The following is a 23,100-nucleotide window of genomic DNA, read 5'->3' on the forward strand; positions in this document are numbered from 1 at the left end:
CCAACGCCACAGCATGTTGCTGTGATTGACTCATGAGAGTTACATGAGGTCATGGCCAATAATGTGTCACTAACGGTTAGAAAGAGATTTGGCTTGTGCTAGCTTGCAGTGCATGGGTGTGTGTCACTGCCATTGCCAAATGTTCTCAGACCTCTTGGGAAATGTACTTGTTTATTTTCAAAAGCACAAGTGATTTTTGTTTTCAGATTTTATGCCAATTTTCATGAAATTTGGTGGAGAGGCCATTGGCAAACGAAGACCTGATTTGTTTTTGTTGCAGAAAACACAACCATGTGGCCACTTAAAAAGCATTTTGTTTTGGCTCATAACTCTTCAGATGTAGAAAAGCAAAGTTTTTCTGCATTCCTTGGTTCAAGACAAATGTTTCAGTATTTGCTCAGGAACATTTCTGCCTAAACAGTCATTTTAAACATTTTTTTTTATACTCCTTTTCGATACTCCTTCTATAAATAATGTCCAACATGCAGTACAACCAAACTTACAAGAAATATGGGAAAATGTGATGGTTCTATGGATATATGATTAATTTAATTTGCACAAAAATCATAAATCATGAGTCTGACACGTTTCTTTGAGAAAGGATTTAGATATTTCTTGAGAAGAAAAACATTCCGCCATCAGCCAATAAGCACGATTGCCACTATTTGTACATTGATGCAGTTCCAAATGCAGAAATATAAAAAGTTTTTTTTATCATCCAAATAACATAGTGGAGGTTTGTGTGGCCTTGGCAGAAGCACATGTGGTCAATGTGTGAGTGTGTCCACACATGTGAGCTGAGCTGATATGTTGTCTTTGTAGGGTAACTGCATGATGTCTGTATGTTTTTGTGTGAGGTGGTGGTCAGCGATCAGCGAGAATTAAACTTGCGATGTGGATTTCACATCTAAAAGTCAACAAGGCAAAAGATCTGGCTGTCAGCTTTGGATAAAGAGTTTTTATTGGCTTCATCTTTTAACCATGGAAAAGGACAACAGCAGTGAAGTTCTTGGCTCACTGTCTTGCGCCTTTGATTTTAAATTCACTTTTGAATCAATTTCATTTTCCATGTTGTGTATGGCAATGCAGGCTATTGCTCGAGTCCAGACTCTGACAGTCCAGTCCAGAACTTGCTCAATCTGCCAGTCAAAGGTTCTCCATTAATTAAGAACTGTCTGGAAACTGGTTGGCCATAAAAGGCACCATTAATCCACACAAACAATATGTCATATCTGTTCCAGGATCAGCAGCTATGGATGGCTGAGCAGTGCTGCTATGTACAGCTACTTTTGTTTGGAGCCTGTCGCTCCATCTGTGTTTGTTACTTTCTTTCACTCTCTCCCCCTGAAAAATCCTTGACTTTTTTTTTCTCAATCAGACAATCTTTTCTTGGTCAGGCAACCTGAGATATAGAGAGAATTGCAGCTATTTTCCCTGAAGCCATGGATGTATACACACACACACACACACACACACACACACACACACACACACACACACACACACACACACACACATAGATGCAGTTCATAGTTATTCTGTCGCTCAGCTGATGTTTCTGCACAAAAGCATCATGAGCCTGTACAGTATGTGAGAGAATGGAGAGAATTTCTTTTTTTAGATTACCACTGTCACTTTTTCCTTCACTCTCTCTCTCTCCAGGTTTTCCGTCCCTTCTCCTTTTCTCTGTCCACATATGCAGTTTTGCCACGGCTGCCCTCAATGAGGTGATACTGTTTCAAATTGTCAGGGAAGAAAAAGAGCACATGTCTCGATGTGGGCATACAAAGGTTATGACTTATGATCGTGGTTCACTAGTTTGACCGCAGTATCCCACATATTACACATGCACAGACACGTGTGTGGACACACACATACACACTTACACAACTACTGCGACAGTTGCAGTATTCATATCCCATCCCTGGTGACCACATTTCACATTTATACATTTCATAATCAGATTTTCTGTTTCCACATAAAACTGGAATGTGTATCCACAGTAGCCTCCTAGTTAAGCTACACGCGCGCACACACACACACACACACACACATACACACACACACACACACACACACACACACACACACACACACTTCTTCAGCCTTGTCTTTCTTCCAAACTCCTTCAGAAGGTGATTGGTTACTCCTGGCAGTACAGATTTTAGTGTGACTAGAATGCAGTCAAGTACATGCAGGAATTCAGCCCTTGATGCTCTCAAACCTGCCCCATCATCCTCTGACTGAAGAATGCTTTTGAAATGAAAGAGAGAGGGGAATGAGTTGGCAGGGTGAGAGGAGAATGAGAAAATATTTCATGATTTGGGATTTTATTCAAAGCCTTATGGGAATACCTGAATTGTCTTCGGATGCCAGGGTAATTTCAAGGCAAGCCTTAAGAATAAAGGCTGGCATCTTGTTTTTTCAACTCCTCCACCTTCAGCTCCCTCACCTGCTTGCACAACTACAAGATCATTCTTTCTGTCTGTACTAACTTTGTACAAATTAATACTCATTTTTATTTTATTTTCTCTCAAACTCTCACCCCTTCTATATCTCCTTCCTCTCCTTTCTTCTCAGTCTGTCACTATCTCTCTGTTTGACTTGATGTGTGCAGTTGCAAGTCTTAGCTAGATGTTGATCTGAAGTTGCAACACATTTTCACATCCCACTCGTTTTTTTTGATCCAATTCTCATATTGTTAGTGAATATTAAAGAAAAATCCCTAAAACAGCCAATGTACTTTGTGTATTAACGTTGAAATAATGATGTATGACTGAAGACATTTTCAAATAATCTAAAATGTCAGACTTTCGTGTCTCAGCACTGAAGAGAAACAACTTGACTTTAAACCTGCCAATGATATTTATACAGGAAGAAACATTTCATAAAAGAGGTGGATACACCTATTTGTCCATCAATAGCATTCTCAGCTACACTCTACCTACATGTTAAACAGCAACTGAAGAAAATCTTTCTGAAAGTAGATTAAATAGGTAAATTACAGCTCACCAGTTTGCTTATGTGCATCATATTGTAAGAAACACACAATTGCAGTAGGTTACCTTTCAACTAAATTTAGTTCAGACCAGTTTTATAAAAAAGTAGGTAAATAGCTATATGGCTGTAAAGTTAAACTAACCTTTAACATTTTAAATGTTTTATCTTTTGTTTTAAAGCATGCTATTACTATCAATAGGCTGTTCTGAAGCAGCAAAGCCCCATCTCATCCAACAGCAGTGTTTTACATGTCGGAGAGAGAAGGCAGAGTCATGTGAGAACAAAGACATCTGTCCCTGTAGGGTTAAAGACACAGTAGATTTCTGCTTTGTGCGTTACATAAAGGCTGCTGCTATTGAAACATTCTGCCCACTTGCTCACATTTAGCATATGGTACAGTGTGATGGATCAGGAGGACGAGCCTTTGAAAGATTGTTGTTGTTTTTGATGACATGAATAGACCATCCTTTGTTGTGTTAAGTGTACTGCATTGTTCATCCATGGGTCTTTTGATGCCAGAAAATATTGTTTTCATAGTTGCGTTATTGTTTGTATTTGAAATTTACTCACACAGCTTAGCATATAATGAGTGTGAACTCTCCCCTGATGTGACAACTGCTTCTTCTTTAAAGAAAATTAAAAAAAAAGCCAATTTGAGAAGCTGGTTAAGACACTCATTGAAACCCAGAGCTGGTCCTCAGCGCAGCCACAGTCATTTTCTGTCAGAAAGCAGATAGAGAGAGAGGGACTGTTCACTGCATATTATAAATTCAAAAGGTTTAAAGAACTCATAATGGAATATTGTATATCTCTCTACCTTTCGCTTCAAGGACAAATTCTTTACTTTATTGTTGAAATACAGCTATTAAGTGCTCTGCGTGTTGCTTTTGAAATGACCGCAGTAGAGCTGAAATCTGAGCAGAAAGAAATAACAGAAATCTCTTGCAGTTTTGCAGTCCTGACATAGTCAAAACAAACCAACAAACTGCATTGGACAGCAGCCAACCAACAATTCTACCATGGCCCGACTGGTTTCCACAGCGACAGCGCCTTAATTGATTCCTTCCCTAATTAACATGCTTTAAGGACAGCTGGGCCAAGCAGCATTGTGTTAAACGTCCCCTGAACGGCACGGTTATTAGCTTAATACCCAAATGGTTATCTGAATGGTGTTGGTACACAACCTTCTGCTGTTCAGCAGAGCATTTCCTCATAAACACATGGAATGTGCACTGAATTTATTTAGTTGCTTTACATTAATAAAAGGTTAATGGGTTTATCACGGTTGCTGTCCAAAACCAAGGAAGATGTTTTCTCTCTCTTGCTGTCTATCTTCCACTATCAGTCGTCTCTTCCCTGCAGGCTTGTGCTGAAATACTTGGATTGATGCACTTAAATTCTAGCTTACTTTTTTTCCACACGTCATTATTCTGTCGCTGTGAATTACAGGAAGAAGTTTCTTCAAGGTGTAACAAGAATTACTAGCACCGCATAGTACACGGTATAGTTAATAGGAAATAGGATTTTTAGTGTGTCTTACATAAGCTATGAATCCCCTAACACGACATATCACATTACAGCCTCAAAACAGGCAGAACAAGCACAGGACTCACAAAGAGCCTATCAACAGGTTGTAATGTGAGCCAATCCATAACCATAAAATGCACAACTGTAACCAGCGTGTAATATTGTTCACATTTTATCCTCTTGTACCTTTCTGTCCGTCTGTGAAAACTGAGCCACCCAGCTTATTGTCAATGGCTTTCACTTTTGTGGTGAGCATAAGTGATACGTTTTACCTGCTTCCACTAAAGGGCCCACTCGAGTTTCATGAAGCCTGGCCTTGTGTTATGGTTGTACATGACTCGTTTCACCGTCTCAATCTCCTGAGTGAGAGAGGGCACATTCACATGAAATAACATAGGGATACATGACAGGTGTAATGAGTTATAATATCAAAAATACTCGCTAGTGTCAGGATCGTTTTCTTCTGCTCTCCCTTGCAGACAATGGTAATCACTACTCTGGTAGGAAAGACAGGAAGAATACCAATGTTTTTCTGATGACTTTGACACCAGTCGAGCTGCTGCAGTATTACTGCAGACAACCCAACGTCAACATCAGCTGAGTTCTGTGTGGGTTTCTCATTATTTGCCTCTCTATTTCTACTCGTCTGTTTAAGGCCTTGACTGTCTGGGCATCTACTCTTTTATTTCATTCTCCTCCAAGTTAAGGTCTAGACTGAAATGTCTCATCAATTAATGAATAAATTGCCATTCACTTTTGTACAAATATTCTTGGTTCCTTAAGGATGAATCTTCATGACTTTGGTGATCCCCTGACTTTTCCTCTGGTATCACCAAGAGGTTGATATTTTTGGTTTTGTGTGAAATGTCTTGACAACTGTTGGATGGATTGCCTTGACATTTTGGATATTTGAGGTCCACAGACGATGTATCCTAATGACGTTGGTTCTCTCCTGTCTTTTGACCTTTAATATAGTGCAATCATCAGGTCAGAATTCAGATTTGTCCAATACATTGCCACTGTGAGCATGTTAGCATGCAGATGTTAACATTTAGCTCAAAGCACTGCCTCACAGAGCTGCTAACATGGCTGTAGACTCCTTACCTTACATTTACTTTTGCATTATAAGCCTTATATATATATATATATATATATATATAAGCCTGTCTGCTTTCATGAAATAGTTCTTTTGGGGTGTTGATAGCTTAGGAGACAACTGGTTAAAGGTCACCTTTGCTGTCAGGTATGTTGAGTGACAGAGTCTGGTGTCAATGGTAAGGATATTAGTCATCCGTCAACACCCCAAGCCCCATCCCCATTCCCCCCACCAACCTCTCAACATGTCTTTAGTGGTTGTTCCCTCCATATGAAGGTCAGCTGTGTACCAGGATTGATCTTGTCAGCTTGCTCATGAATGTTTAATAGTGTGTGTATGTGTGTGCACGTGTGCACAACCTAAAGGATGGTCGAAATAAGCAAACTGTGTGTGTCTATAGCTCTGCGTGTTCCACAAATCTGGTATTCATGCCACTTTCTTACCCTCATACTCGCAAGGATAATTTGTTGTTGTGTCAGGAGAGCTTCTTGTCAGACATGGTGTGATGGAACAAAGACCACCTTGATGATGAGGGACAGCAGGAAGGGCCAGCAGGTGGTCCAATTAGTTGGCTTCGTGCTGAGAGGGAGGACCATCATAAAGAATAGTATTTCACGCTGAAGACTAAGAATGTCTTCATGCAGAACTGCGGTCACAGTGCGGTGTGATATGTCCAGGTGTTGATCACAGTCAGATGCAAGAGTAAAGTGAAAATACAGATAATCGATTCTATCCATCAATGAAGTAATCTTCAATCAGTTGTGACAGAAAGATTCATAATCTACTGGAAATCTTATAGTGTATGAATTTCATTGATGCAGCACTGTGGGGAAATAAACAGATTTCAATAGACATTTGCAGATGTTTGATACAAATAAATCATGCACATAAAATGCAGAAAAATATGTAAACATTGCTGTCTGAAGGAAATAATATATAGTAATAAAACTCCCTTTTGTTTTGGGGGCTATTTCTCAACCTTGTAATCAATGCTCCTCTTAAAATGTGGTTGTAATTAAATGCAACACGTCATGTTACCACCCAGGGCCCTGACTTTACACCACCCACAATGCTCTTCTGTTTCCCCAGGATGCTATGTATCATCTATTGGGCCCTTGCTGACATTTACAGGGATTGATATGTCAGAGCAACAACTTACTGGTTGCAAGATCTATAACTTATCATGTGAATGTACTTTAAAGTGTTTCGCACAAGCATTTCAATTGCCTCTGTGTTTCACAAAGAGCCCTACGGAGCAGAGGCTTAGCTTATATACGATGACTAAAGACCAATGTTAAACCAGCGTGAGAATCGGCTCTGCTTTGCTTTACTCAGTCAGTTACTTCTTATAAGGATTGGCCTACAGAGTTAGGGTAGGTAATGATGAGATAGTAAAAATGAATATTATACATTAACCAGTGTCTAATAAACCTTGTATTGCTGTGTTTGTGATTCAGGAGACCCAGGAGAGGTTTCCAAACCTGGGCCAGATGGAGGCCTGGGATGAGCTGGGCAGTGGGGAAACGGAGGAGGGCAGCACGACAGACTGTGATGATGAAGATGGATGTCAAGCCTCAGGAGAGGGTCAAGGCCAGACCTGTAAGTAATACATGCCCACCTCCACATGCACAAACACTCCCATATACACACAAACCCCCTTTCCTCTATTCCTTTTCCCTTTGCCAATTGCAGTGTTGTTGGTAAAAATAAAAAGCCCTAATCTTCTACTCCTTTTACCACCCACCTTCCACATGATGTCCACACCAATCTTTGCAAGGATGTACAATATCACTGTTAAATTGCGCTCCGTACCTTTAATCATCTGCTTTTGTGCGTTATATCACCAAGGACAGATCTGCCTCTGACAAGGCAGTGTCCTTTCTCTCTTTTTCTCTCTTCGCTCAGTGAGCCTTGAATTGTTTTCTGAGGATTGCCACAAAGTCACTCTTTCATTCACCGCCTACATGGCAAGGGAAATTCACTTTAAAACACTTTTTCACACTCCGTTATCCTCGCCTACTGTGTCTCCTTGAGACTGCAGCAAAGGTGGTGGCACAGGAGGTTCTTCAGATCCTGAGACAACAAGGCAGTTTATTTCAGTGGGCACACACACGCATATACACACTGACACTGAGGAGGTGTTGGGGCTTGTGTTGGCTTTGATGAGAATCATTTGATCTCCTGCAGAAGCTTCTTATTAATCATCCCTAATTATCACATTGGTTTTTTCCACCTACACAGTTAAACAAAGGGGTGTGAGTAGTAGAGAGGAATATGGAGGAGCAAATGTGCACTCATCCATGCACACAATAGCAGCAGGGGCCAGGTTAGGTATAAAGGTTAAGATTTATTTCATGTGGCTGCTAAATAGGCCATTAAGAGATACTGTACGCTGAGACATCCAAGAAAGCAGACAGGCAAACACAATGAAGACAGGCCCAGTGATAAGATCCTCCCTGGAGTAAACTGAGCCTTTTTGGCTCTTTGGCCCAAATCTTCTGCAAGACTGCAGAAATTCCAGATGCTGATTCAGCAGTCTCTTCATAGGTAACATGTACCATGTTTACTCCAACACAAATGCACACAAGCGCAGAGGGCTTGCCACATATATTAATTGGTGCCTTTTGATGAGTAACCCATTAAACACAACAGACACTGGGGAGTCTTGATGGCCTAGGTGATTGAGATTCTGACCAGGTAATCACAACATCCCCATTTTGAGTTGGTCCAAGGACCTTTGTAGCATGTCACCACGCCTCTGTTTCCCTTCACTGACTTCAAGACATTTCACATACCGACAAACCTTTTATTTCTTTTGAGTTACTTTGGTCACAGCATTATCAGTTTTTGCTAGATTATTTAAAATGACATTTTGACTATTTGTCAAACAAAACTTTTTTGCTTGTTCTTCGAACATTTTGGAAATTTGCCCCATTGTGAGTGTTGCTTACACAAAACAAAATACATTTCTGTATGTGTATGCAAATCAACACTGACATCAGATTTTGGCCTATAAATTAGAAACACTTTAAAGACAGTGAAATGAAAAAGTTATAATCTGTGTCCCTATGTAAATTATTAATCTCTCTTGTTACATGCTAAATATATGTTGAATATATTGTTTTTATCTTCCTCCTCCTTCTCACTAAACCACGCCCACGCTTGAGCGATCCAATCATTAAATCACACCACTAAAGGATTTGATTTAAACCCCTCTAGGACTTCCACTTCCATTTCACTGTGACTTTAACATATCAAAATATGTTTTCAATGTTCCAGTGTTTTCACTTTTCACTCATGATGACAATTTCACATTTGATAATTAAATCCTCATTTTACTTACAGTATGTAACATCGTACTATGCTTGATGCATTTTTACTTGCAGCTATATTTAGTCCTGAAAGTGAAGTAAAAACAGCAATAGTCCATTATGAGGGATTGCAATATATGTATGTGCAAAATAATACAACGCAAAAGGGCTCTAAGTCAGCATACAACAGATGACGGCCAGTGTGGCTTAGTCCTCACCACAATACAGCTAATACACCAATCAATAGCCATTACATTCCCAGTTACACACAGCTCTGGACAGGTCCTCTCTGCCCTGCTCCTCGTTGCCATGTGGATAAAACATGCCAGCTCTTCTTAGAGCTCTGACAGCAGCAGCAGCATCCCAACAGCAGTGGATAATCAATCAAAACCACTGTCTGAGATTTACAGAACAAAACCCATTAGTCTGTGCTCAAAATATAAATCTATATCGCGGTGAGCCCTGTTGCCTGTACAACTGTCCTTTTAGCTTTCAAGAGAATATTTGTCATCCAGTAACAAAATCCTGCTGCCTGGAAATGTGATTGGCCTATTGGTATCTATAAAAACAAATTATAGCATTGGCCCTATTATAAAACTCTGAATATAAGACAATCATTCACTTCTCTGAAGACTGATGCCAAGAGCTGAGCAACGCTTGTCCTGTGACGCATGGACAGTCCATTTTTGGCACATCATTCATTTACACCCGCCAAGCCTGGCTTTGAACTCAGTTGTGGGTATGTTCAGCTATTTGGCAATTTCCGAGGCTTTCAGGTGGATAAGGGCTATGGTAAGAGGCATTCTTTAATTCAGTTTTTCAGTCATGCTGCACTCCCCTGTCAAGCTCTTTGAAGTGACCAGTTTGGGGTCAATCATTTTTAAGACTTTTTCTCTCCATCTGACATCTTGTGACATTTTATTTCTTGGCCTCTTGATGTTTTCATCAACATCAACACAGTGACATCTGCGTCACTGTTTCAAAAATTGGCATCTCAACAAATACTTTTGTTGTAAATCCCAATACATTTACATACATCTCATTCCCTTATGACTTTGCAAATATTGGTTAAACTGTTATTCATCCTCCAAACATCTACTTTGGCAACTGTTAAAGGGATGTATTAGTTGTATGAGGTTGTAATGCATTAAAGGGGCAGGAGGCATATTTTACCTTCCATCTGTCTGTATATTTGTTTGCCTCTGTGTAGTTGTGGCAGAGCTCCCAAGGTCCGTGTTAAAAGGGGGCATGACCACCCACTGTTCTGCTAAGAGAGACTTCATCACCAAGCTAATGAACAGTGCTAATCTGCAGAGAACAGACTCACTGTCTCTATCATCACTCAGATGGGATGGAACTGCTGCAAGTCTTTCTGAGGAGATAGGATGCATGTGTACAGCCTCCTGCATACTGAAAGGATGTTTAAGAATTCTGATAAAAACATGTTCCACAGTGTTACTATTTGGCAAAATAAAGGATTGCAAATATGCCAAAAAGAACTGCAGACAAGAGTTGAAAAAGTCACACTCTTTTCTCATACTCCAATTAGCTCTACACGACTAAAGGAACGTGCAGGGTGATTGCATGATGTAATGCCTCTTTGATCTTGGTTCAGATCCTGCTCCTCTTGCCTGGAGACATGCTAGTGTACTTTGTGCGCAAACTAAACAAGGCCTGGTCATGTACGAGCTGCCATGACCACAGCCATGAACAGGAGAATAAATCAGTGAATCTTTAATGAACCATATCATCCCTCTCCCCTGCAGCTATGAGAGCCTCTTCTGTGGTACATTTTGTGGCGTGACTATGGCTTATTAACTGTATTAGCCCGGGAACACTTATGGCTGCTCCTTCCAAAGGAGCTATTCATTTGTAGCTAGCTCATTAACGCATTAATCTCTAAAAGACCCACAGTGGCACATTAGACCACTATCTCTCCATTAGGAAGAGAGAGCAGACTCCAGATGTCTGTGCAACCAAAGGTACAGTACTGTATTTGTCTGTCTGCTTCCGTGAGCCCAGCAGCCTCGTCTCTGGCAGAGTAGGCGCAGCCATTTCTGTTCTGGCCTTTTGTGCTGATCTGGAAAAACAGATGAGGAAAAGGGATGTTATTTTTTCTGGTATTGAAAGTGCAGGAGAATACACTGTAGAAGTTTGCCTTTAGTTTTTATGAAATCTTAAAGGAGTTTTGGATTGAACGTGGGAGATTTAAAATAAATAAATTGTGTATTTCACTCCAGTGTAGGGTTGTTTGTGCTGCTGACAAAGGTGTGAGAAGTCATAAAAACAGTTGTGGGACAAGGCAGGTTATCCATCTCAGAGGAGGAGGGAGAAGTAAATGCATGGATGAACACTTCCTGTGATTGAGCCGGAGGGGCGTGCAACGAAAAAGTGTGAATCGTACAGCCATGAAAGTACAATTCTCTTTTGGTAACAAACACCATCTGTCTGGATCACTGGTGAGCTCATCAAGAAAGTGAAGACACCCCCGGCATTGCTCACACACTCTGCACTTCATTGGCTAAACCTGTCTATTAGTATGAAGCCATTGCCAATGATTGTTTTGCTTTGCCATCCTGTCAAAGAACATAATTAACTAAATAAGACAAGATGGAAAGATTTAAGAGAGGATCAGTGTGCTTCTGTTATTCTTGGAACAGAAGGACAAATATATTAACTTTTATTGCCTCTCCTTGCATACCCTCATACAGAAGGAAACAGCTGGCCGAATGTGTGTGTGTGTGTGTGTATGTGTGTGTGTGTGTGTGTGTATGAGTGTAAACCTGACCCCAAGGGAAGTAAACGCCACAGCTCCAAATCCACAGCTGCTAGTTTTGTGAACATTTTTTATATAGAGTATAGTGTAAGTTATGAATTTTACTCTGTGTGTAACAACACACACACACACACACACACACACACACACACACACACACAGGCACAGCCTTTTCTCTCCACTATGGAGAGGTGAGTCTGTATGGCATGAGAAGGCTCCAATCAGCAGATTTTGAATTTAAGGCTGAAGGGCACCAGAGCAAAATCTGAGGTCCCCATCTATCAATGTCCAGTGTAATATGCAGTTTATATTTTGCTCTCTGCAGCTGTATAAAACACTTCTGTAGAGATCTAGTTTCTACCACCGGAATGTTCAAAAGACTGCATAGTATAAATAATGACCTTGAACCTGGCCTTGATACAGTGATTCAAGTTTGACATATCAGGCTCTTAATGTCCTTGGGTTTGCCGGTGTGTTTGTACCTGAATGTCAAAGGCATGGAGAGAACTTCTCTCCAAAGCCTATAAGGCCATAAAGGTGTGCGGCAGCTGTTCGCCCTGGCAAGAAAAGCACATTCCTGAAATGAACGGCTGCTTGGGCAGGATATGGCCAACCTACACCAGCGTTAGCAGGATTACACTGGATCGGCCCCAAGCCCACTACAGCCTGCTGTTGACTTGGACCCAGCACCCACCTGCCTTTCATGTTAGAAAACTTGCAAGATGGAGAAAAGAGCGGTGATTAAGGGTGAAGCGCTGCAAGGCGGGGTCTGAGAGAGGACACAAGGTCAGATGTAGAGGAGAAGAGGAAAAGTGTGAGATAGTTAAAACAATGGAGGAGTAATACCATAGAGCTATATGATGTGATGTCACAGTACAAGAAGTAACAGAGGCGCGGAAGTACAGCTAACATGAGAATAAAATTTTACAGTTCAGAGAAGACGATTGCAACATACAAGCCTATGATTCAATCTACCGTGAGAGATGGAGGTAAGGAGGGTGGATGGGGGATTTGGTGCTTGTATTCTCTGCCAGGCTGGGTAGAACCAATCCACCCCTTGATCTTCCCATCCTAGGTCCTGGGGACTGGCGTGCATAGAGGCCGGCTGGCCAGCAGATGTAGTGGTTGTGTCCCGGTGCGGATATTACCAGTAGGACTGCCATTTCCCTTTGCCTTTCATCTGGAGCTCAAGGGGCTGAGAGAGAGCTCCGCGGGGCAGAGTAGGCTTGGAGAAGAAGGAACAAGAGGATCAGAGATGGCTTTGGCTGGGCAGGAAGATGGTCTGGTTTGCGGATGGATGTGGGAGGAGTGAGTCACATTTTCACTCAGATATGCAGAGTCATCTGTTTGCTCTATCTGACTTTATGAGTAACAGTACTTCTCTAGACAGAATCTATGAATGATTCTGAGAAATTTCAGTGTCATTCCCTATGAAATAAATATGGGGAAAGACAGCCTTCAAAGAGAACAATTACAGCGATAATCCTTTAAACTAATATGTGCTCAAACCCATTTGTTAGCACTTAAACCACCTGACAGATATTCTGTTTTATTATAATCACCATATCACACATTCTTTATTGTACACATCAGCATTTGTGATCAACTGCCTCCCATTCCCTGCTGCCCCCATTCGTCCCTTTTTATACCATCTTCCACCTTTCCTTTCAGTGGTCTCCTTTTTCTTCCTCGCTTGGCATATTCTGCCCTGTGGTTTTTATGGCACTTTGAGAGCATATTAGCTTGAAGGGCTCCCTAGGCGTGCGGTCATCAGAGGAGAATGGTTCTCATTAGCCAGCATCATCATTTCCTTTCTAAGCAGTATCAGTGAGGCTTTTATGATTGAGCCTCTCCAGCACACCTTTGGGACCCTGGTGGGGAAACACCAAGAATCTGTGGTGTGGCAACAGGTTTAAATCTAAAGGAAGTGGTGGGAGTTACTACCTCGGAAGTTAGTGAAAAAGATACATCAAATTTAACATTTTGCATGGTTGCTATGAAGTTTATAGCAGAGGAACAAGGAATGTTAGTGACTCAGTGCTCTGATACCGTAGCCACATAAAAGTCTTAACTACAGTACCACAGACGTGCTGTTATTCACTAATATAACAAGAAATCCTTACAACATGTGCAGGTTTCCAGGCAGTAAATGGCATTTTAAAGATGGTTAAAGATGGTGTCCAGACTCATAAACTGTTCTTTATTGAAAGCTGCAGATTCAATGGATATGACTTCAATTTTATTGTGTGCAAAACACCCTTGAACACCTCCCCCACCCCAGCCCCAAGTCATGCTTAGACTAATTTTGGGTTGTCATTGGGATCAGATTTAATACGTGCTGAATTTGTTGAAATATTTTGTTGCTAGCTACAACCTAACAGACAGACCTACAGCTGAGGCGACTTAGTGATGGCCCTAGTTTATTTGGGCTGCTTTATTAATGCCCATACCCAGGCTTCTCTGCTAGGGGTTAGGGTGGGGATTGGATGGGAGAGTGGGGAGGAGGGGTCGTTGCTTGAGTGACCCGCTTGACTTTCTTGACTCGCCTGGAGCCCATATCTGGCTACTAACACAGAAACTGGCATTCCTGCTGTAACACAGCACTGAGCAAATAAAGGCAGACATTCCATTGATATTGAAAAATACAGTAGAAGGATAAGCAGGGATGAGTCTGATCCTCTTTGTCTCAGCTCAGCCTGGTATGCAGGGGGAAATACAGACTAGGTGAGGGAAGAAGGACAGAAAGCATGGAAGGACTTGGGGTAGAATTTTCCCATTGAGGCAGGTACTTGTGTCTTAAACTTTTGTTTTAAAGCAAAACCATGATCAGAGTATATGCTTTAGATAGCAGAGGTGCATTAGCATTGCACAAGAGGTCAGATAATGGAGGTTGGTTGCAATGAGCCAATTTCTGTATTGACTGCCTGCAGTGCGAGTATGTGTGCAGGTTTATATATGTGTATGCATCAAAGGTACGCACATGCAAGACAAGTCACTCCATTAAAAGCCTATCCTATTGACCAGCGGTGAGAGCGACAAAGCCCTTCTCCCTTATCCATAATTGATGTGGCAATTAGAGCTGAACCTTGAACAGACTGTCAGGCCTGAGGGGTGGGAGGGGGGCTGACCTCTCATTGCTTCAGCTGATTACAGATCAGATAGGAACGGCCACTGACAGGGTACTTAGTGCACTGTTCTAAGTAATTTGATTCTAAAACTGCAGTCAGTTATGCAACCAAGAGTTTACATCAAAGTATTTGACTCACCCCCACAAAATCAAACATTTATAACATCACAGCGCAACTTTTTTTTTCCTAACCCACACAGATTTCTGAAAACACTTTGAAGTTGAAAAGGCAAGTATCACTTAGTTCAGTTTAATTCAGGGGAGGCTGGTCACATGGAGCAACATAAGGCTGCATTCTGTTCTCTGCATCTTACTTTTGTGCTGCTGCTGCTACTAGGTGTCAGTGAGCAGGTAGCACCCTAATGACAGTTTACTCGCACTAAAGCCTCTTTTCTGTTCTTCAGCCATGACAGTTCTTAGCTTTTACACACAAAATCATAGAGATAGAAACCGCGTAAGAACAGGTGGAAAAATGCAACTTGAGACTTTTGTACTGCGTGGCTCATTCCAGTGGGCAGAGGGAGGAGACACGCGGCGACAGTGTCTCTTGAGTGCTACCTGATGTGCCCTTCCTCTTGGCTATAATGGATGGCGATGAAGTGTGGTGCGTGCATGTGTGTTGAGAGTGAGAGAGAGCAAAAGGATATGAATGCGAATTTATCTCTGCATCCTTCACGCTTGTTTGTCTACAAGGACAACTTGACACCTGCCAATGCAATGAGGTATCTGGTGCTTGAGTGCACGCAGGTGTAGTGCCAGCTTAGTGTGACTGAACACTGGTTATCATCCAAAATCAGTGTTCTGGCGGGGAATGTGGTGTGTTCGTACTGGGCCTTTAACTTCTCTTCTCCTTTTTCCTCAGGATTCCCCTCCATCTTGAGAATGTGTCACATTGACTGGTGGAGGTCACTGTCCTCCCAGGGCCCCCTTTGCCTATTTGTTTCTGTGTGTATGTGTTTGTGTGTGTGTGTATAGGGGAGTAAATCTTAATCTTGCCAAGGAGCTTAATAGTCTAGTACAGCCAAGAATTGCACTGGGCAGATTCCATTGCACTGATCCCTGCTCTGGAGTTGCCATGCTGCTATGCCCGTTGCTAGGTTAGCTGTAGGCTAAGATATGTACCCCACTGGTGCCCCTGTATTTTTGCCCCTTTGGCTCCTTGAGTGGCCTGCCAGAGACCCTGTACAAGTCTTGGATTCCCTATATAGGTTGCCTGTGAACCAGAGGGACAGTTCCCAGAAAAGTGAGTTTGTTTGTGTGTGTGTGTGTGTGTGTGTGTGTGTGTGTGTATGCAAATTCAGTGTGTTACGGAATAGGGAGATTAGTTTGACGGGGCGGGGAGCCCCTGCCTGACAGGGCACCACATAAAGAGTGAGTTGCGGACAAAAACAGCACAAAGATGGATGGCCAGTAATGAACTGTGTGAATTCATCCTCCCCTTCTCTCCACCCTCTAACCTTACCCCTCTTTGTAAGAAATTGTGTGTGAAAAGAGATAAGGGAACGTTGTGTCAGTGCTTGGGAAGGTAAATGTCTGTGTGTGAGACAGTGAAAGAGAAGCCTTAAAAAAAACATAGTGACCCAGAGAATTTTAGCATTCTCCAGCTGTACCAAACAATGTCAGGACATTCGTGATCCATAGCCACCAAGAGCAGCGTCGGCCTTTTATTGGTGTCCAAAGGTCTGATTGGAGGCAGACTGATAGCTCTGTATCTTAGTAATGCTGGCTTTACCCGAGAATAAAAAGAGACTTTTACACATCACTTTAAGTGTATGGGACTCCACAATCAAGTTTTTTGTTGTGTTAAAATTATGTTGAAACTGAGGAGTAACAATGGCCACTGAATGGATGTGTGGTTTAAGTCCTCTATGTATTAGTATTGTATAACTTAATATTGATGGACCCCAAATGTGGGCCAGCACACAGCTTATCTGCACAAAGTGGCAAAAGTATATAAAATGACTAGGGTAAAATCTACAATCATAAAACTTCTTTGGAATATGTGCTTATACTAAAAGGGAGTAGTGGAACATTGTACCACATCTGTGTCTCTTCACTCTCTTCTCTTGGGAAACAGAGAGCCTCTTGCTCGCAATGCGAATAGATGGCAGGTAGCAAATATCTGGCAAAGGTCACACATCAGGTTGGATCAGAGGAGAATGCTCTGTCCCTGTTAATGACAGAGACTAATGGTACAAATTACAAATCATTTTTACTGACTTCCCTGCATTTGAAAAATGGTGACCTGGCGCCCACGCTTCAAAGACATATTGGCTATTGCATAAAGATCTTGTTTTACAGCAAATAAGGATTGATCTAGTAAATCAACAGCGTCATTATTCATCCGCTTGGCAGAGCTGTCACAGGAGAGGAACCGTTGGATAAACTCGCTTCTGTTGTCTCTGAGGCATACTAGCAAGTCTTGAACTTACGCTGGAACCAAGCACACACGGTGTAGAGGGGTGAGTCGCTAATCACGTTGCGTCTCACTACAAATTTCAAACACCTGTCCGTGTGTGTGTGTGTATGCGTGCATGCACCATGAGCATCTGTAAATCTTTGCGCCTGTGTGCATGCTTACATTTATGTGTCTGCCTGTGTGAGCGGTTAAGAAGAATGTGTCAAAGGTCACCTCTCTTAATGAAACATCGCCGTGAGGCAGGTCCAGTGGCCTTGTCAAAACCCAGGCCCATGAGCTGCTTTAACCCCCCCCCCCCCTTCCCCTGGGCATGAGTGTAAGCCTAGAGAGAGGAAGATGGTGAGAATGAGAGAGAGAGAGGAGAAGCAAGTTAATGACCTCCACCACATACAGTATATGCCATAAATCAAACCTCCACCTTCTGACCATCTTTATAATTGCACACAGCAGGCAGAGGAATGAAAACTGCCACAGGTTCTTTAAAGTCCATGGTAAAAAGGTCAAAGTCTTCTATTTACACATGTAACTTCTGCGTGGGCTTAAGTTAACCTGGACAACAGAAGGTTACTCTGTAATAAGGCTGAGATGTTGCAACACAATTCTGGGCAGATCTTAATATGTGAAATAGAAAAAACTGAACACAATTGAATTGAACAGAACACATATCTACGTTTGTAACGACAACAAGTGAGTGAGTCTGGAAGAGCTGCCTTGTCATCTTGATAGCATATAGTGGGACAACTTGCTAAGCCCCAGTTTACAGTAGCACCACTTCTCACTGGATTACAGCTCTGCAGCTAGTTTTCAGCCAAGCCCATGCATGCTTGCACAACATGCCACACACACACAGCCATGCACAATGCGTATGGACTTTAGTGTCCTAGGATTTGCCCTGTTGCCCCAGTACTGCTTCTCTGTATGAGTGTATGTTTTTGTGCGTACGTGTGTTGTGTGCATTCATGCGATCTGTGTGTGTGTGTATTCTACAGTATGTATGACCCGCTGAGGAAAAGTAAGACGAAATCTTATCTGTTGAAGACAGAGGGAGGATTGTTTGAGAACAGTTCGCTTGCTTCTTCCCTTTGCATAGGTTTGGGGATTTAATCAGTGTGGCAGCAGTGGCTGCGTGCTGGCAAACCAAAAGAAACACAGAGGAGAGTAGCAGCAGAAAACTGACATGGTTGCCCAGAGAGCCAAAGCAATGATGGCCAAGGCGTTTGTTATTCCTCCCACTCACCTTCCAACCCTTTTCCCTCCCTTCCTCTCCCCCTCCCCTCCCATCCCGCCTTCCTCTTGGCTAGAGCCTGAGGTCCACCTCTTCGTCAGTGCTGTGGCCAGGCTTGTTAGAAGCAGCTGTTGTTGCTCCTTGGCCAGTGGGAAATGGAGGCTCCTCCAAACACACAAGCTGCCCATCTGGAGAGGCATTAGTGGCAAAGGACACTATAAACCATTTCTCACACACTTAGCCAACACAGGGGTCAGCAAGGTGGCAGAAGACAGAACATCCCTCTTTAACAAGCTACAGGCTTGGGTTTAGCTGTATGTGTAGTTATGAAGGTAACACAATCACTATATATCAGAGTGTTAGATATTCAGTGACATGATCCACTTCGCAGGCTTTAATGACAAATGAAAGCTACCACAACCCATTCTTTATACTCACACACATACATACGCATATTTACACTCTTCTTCCCAGACATTAAGGACTTCTTAGCACTCCATTTATCTCTCAGGTTTCCTTCACCCTGTTTTTGTTTTTCTCTCCGTCACTGTTCATTGCCTATTATAAAGCTTTTTACTAATCAAATCACATTTGTCTTTTACTGGTGGGGAACATATCTCATTGACTGTTGCTCTAATGGGAGAAGCATGTCGATGTGCCATTGCATAGCCTTGAAGTCAGCTGAGGTGATTGATTCCATCTGCCAATACGAGTGACGATGGATCTCCAACCTCATACTGAAAAGCCAAACTAACTGTTTTCCCTCTGTGTCATCCTTCACTCCCTCCCACCCTCTGTTTTCATGTCTTGCTTGTTCTCCCTTCTTTTCCCCACCATATTTTGGGGATTTAGACATGAGCCAGCTTATGAAGCACGGCTTATCTGCTAACATTGTCTCATTATGACAACAACATCACATTCCATTATCCTCCTGGTTTTTCATTTCTTTGTTCCTCAAGTTGTTGCTTGCTTTTAGGGACTATTTTAATACACCTCTTAACTGTCTAAGCTTTTGAGTTCTTGTTAGGAGATATGGCTGAAAATGATAAATGATAAACATTTCCATATTATGTGAGAAATATTTATAATATATACATATTATACAATATGTAAATATTATCATCATTGTGATGACAATATTTAGTATGTCTATTTTTGCTTGACCCATATATTTTTATATGTATGTACAAATAAAAAATTAGACCAGACATATGCCATGTTATAAAATAAATAATTTTTAGGACTAAAATCAGTTAGTTAAAACCAAAATAGAACATGCAAATTTCAGCCCAGGTTTGAGGGTTTCCCCACATGTTGAGAACCTTTTCGTGGCAAATCTGCCAAAATAAAATGTTGAGATTTGTTTAAAGATTTAGTTTCGTTTAAAAGTAATTTCTCCAAAATAAATGATGACACAATGCATTATTACATTTCAGTATAAATTATGTCAACGGCAGAGCTGTGTATTGGAGCACTTTATTTTCCCTACTTCACAGCAGATGTTCATCTGTTTCACAACAGATGATCATCTGTTTTCAAGACTTCAAACCACGTTGTCATTTTTATGAATCTATTTATGAAACACATCAGTGCATCAAACTACTGCAACATCGATCCATCCATCACATTATTTGCCATTTATTTGGGTCCAGGTCACAACAGCAGCACGTGAGAACAGCTCAGGCGTATTTCTCCCCCTCCACGTCCTCCATCTCATGGTGGAGGATGCTGGAACATTCTCTGGTCGGGATGCATAATCTGCAGTTTTGATAGACATTTGAAAGGAAATAAGACATGATATAAAGTACACAAACATTTCTTTCATTCCTTCTCTTTTATGCCCCTCCCAGCTGGTGGCACTCGAGGCAATCGCCTAGTTTGGCTTTACCTTAAAACGCACCTGGTTAGAGGATTAGTTTAATGGGTATTGACTCGCAGCCTTGTAACTTTATTTTATTGCATCCAATTTTATTTTATTTTAAAGATCACAAAGCATTCGAACACCATGCATTCCAAAATGCATACCTATACCACATATAAAACAGACACTTTGGCAGTGCTGTTGTCTGTGCCATAATTGGTTGTTCTGGCAAGGACCGGCTACATTAATTAGCCAGTTGGTTCGCCTGCAGTGGAGTAGTATTACTGTTGTGTTGGCCCATTCAAATGCTGTTTTCTGACATTTCCCTGATGAGATGCAGCCCATTTCCATTGAAACAATAACAGCAATCTGATTTGGGATAAATGATGTCTTTGTCTATTGTCTACTGGAACAACAAAAACCATTGGCACGGGAAACACTTCTCTCTCTAGAGCCCTGCCTAGCCCTATTCACACATGCATACACATGCACGCATACAAACCCAAGTGCACAGTAGGGATGGGTTGATAGGCATTCTCAGTTCTACGAAACAATGTGCTGTTAGATTTACACTATCTGACGGTGCCAGGTGTGAAAGGAAAAATTCGTATTGGATGACTTAAAATGAGGAATGCATTTTGTTCTTTTATATCTTTGAAAAAGTGATTTAGTTAGGTATTTAAAGCTCTTGCGTGGAATGCTATAAATTTTCACATGTGGGTGTACTATCTGATAACTTATCACACACCTGGCTGTCACGTTGACAGCCAAGTCACCACAAAGGGTAGACTGTAACTGTATTTAATTAGACAACTGAATTCTAGACAGATCAGTTTAACACACACTGGTGGGAATCATTGCAAACTTGGCCTGTTTTTGTGCCAGTGACAGCTCGAACAGACAATTTGACACTGGGCTTTGGCACTGTCAGTACTCTGATAACTAATATACTCCCTATTACAACATGCAGTCATTCTATCCCTCACCCCTGTCTCTATTTGTTTATTTCTGCATCTTTTGGGATCAGCCCTCCTTCATTTCACCCTGTCTCTCTCTATGCACTCACACAAGGCTTGGCTAACTTCTGCACATGAGTACAAACTTGATGTATAACACTTGTAAGGTCCTAATGATGCAGGATGACTGGCATTAAATTGGCAACTGGGAGCGTGTGGTGCACTTTGCTGTGCTGAGGGTGGTAATCTGTCTCTCACCCGTTGATGTACGTAGCTGGGCTGGGTTGTTGTTGTTGTTGCTGGGATCCATGAAGAGGAGTGGAAAAGAATGATGGGTAATGAGCAGAAGGAATCCATTTCCTTTCAATTTTAGAGACACCAACACACTGTTGCATCCCAGAGGGAAGTGAGATGACTAGAGGAAAGAGATGCGTTCAGAACCAGGGCGATGATGCTATGAGGATGTATGAGGATAGAAGTGATCAGGTTTGAGAGGAACAGCGAGGGGTAGAGACGATGAGTGAAGTCCTTTTTAAGGAAAGCTGGGATTTCACCACTGCCAGCAGGATAGTGTTTGTGTGTGCAGCTTTATATGTGTGTTTGCGGGGACTTTGATAAAATGGGTGCTTAATGTCTGCCCTGCCCTCATCACCCTGATTTATCTCTGATTGGCTGTAATGACATAGTGAGGGCTGTCCATCATCTGCTGCTGGAGATTAGACACCAAGTCAGTCTTCCCTCATGGTATGTGTGTGGAGATGGGGGTGGGAGTTCATTTTTTATTTTACCCATGTGGCAAGAAAACACAGTATATAGCGGCACACAAAATAGATGGATAAAAGCAAGTTGGTAGCTGGATAGTAACACAGTGGCACTGTAAATGCATTTGTGATAAAGCACTCTTCAGAAATAAATGAATGATGCTTTTGACTTAAACAGTCGCAGCTGTGCTTCTGATGTACATATGAACTCACTTCCACTGGAAAAGACATAATCATACATCATTTTTATGTCTGATTGTTTTTGAAAACCCTTGGAATGAGGTGATGAGAATGGTGATTGGATGATGATGAGCCCCTAATATACAATTTTACAAGCCCAAAGGACTCTGAACATTAAAGCAGATTACCATGATTACCGTGATGAGCCAACCCATTTATCTCTGTCTGTTTTTCTCTTCCCTTCTCTCTCTTGCTGTTATGTGCTATCTGTTTCTGTCTTTCTCGCAGCACATACAGAAGCCTCCAGTGAAGGAAAGCCCATTGGGAGACAGCCCGGAGGGGACAGCCCACATGAGAACCCTTCCAAGCCCCCCTCAGTGAAGGTGATAGGGGGCTCGCCGACTGCCAGCTGGGCACGACCCTGGAGCCTCGCACTGCTCTTTGCTGCACTTTGCTTGCAGTGGACCCTGTTCTGATGCCAGCTCCCTCTGTGAATCCCCCCCCCCCCCCCCCCCCCCCCCACGACCCCTGCTCCTTTAGGAACCACATACATGCACACAGGCACTCATATCATATACATATCATGCATAGTATCTTTACTCCTGTCTTCAACGTACATGGATGGATGGTAATGATGGAAAACAAGACAGGGTGTGGAAGAGAAGAGGACGACGTTGTAGGAGACTTTGTCCTGCAGCATCACCAATGTGGATGTTTGCACAAGCTAATCCCATGCACGCTCATCTACAAAGATTAGGCCTGCTGCTTCTTCGAGTCTGTTCTGGGGCTAGACGTTCGTGTAGACGGACACCAATACAGCCCCCAGAATGGGACTGCATCATTCTGATTTTACTTAAACGC

The 23,100-nt window shown here is 42.1% G+C and overlaps 1 protein-coding gene across 1 annotated transcript in view; it reads left to right on the forward strand.

The window, feature by feature from the left end:
• The window catches only part of LOC139296997 (glypican-5-like), an 89,545-nt gene extending 66,830 nt beyond the window's left edge, over positions 1 to 22,715 (forward strand). Inside the window, exons 8-9 of the mRNA XM_070919575.1 lie at positions 7,081 to 7,222; positions 22,528 to 22,715. Coding sequence (XP_070775676.1) covers positions 7,081 to 7,222; positions 22,528 to 22,715 — 330 coding nt within the window. The remainder of the gene's footprint in view (positions 1 to 7,080; positions 7,223 to 22,527) is intronic.
• Positions 22,716 to 23,100: the final 385 nt, after the last annotated feature.

Source organism: Enoplosus armatus, chromosome 14 (assembly GCF_043641665.1).
Source record: "Enoplosus armatus isolate fEnoArm2 chromosome 14, fEnoArm2.hap1, whole genome shotgun sequence".
In the NCBI taxonomy this organism is placed as follows: Eukaryota; Metazoa; Chordata; class Actinopteri; order Centrarchiformes; family Enoplosidae; genus Enoplosus; species Enoplosus armatus.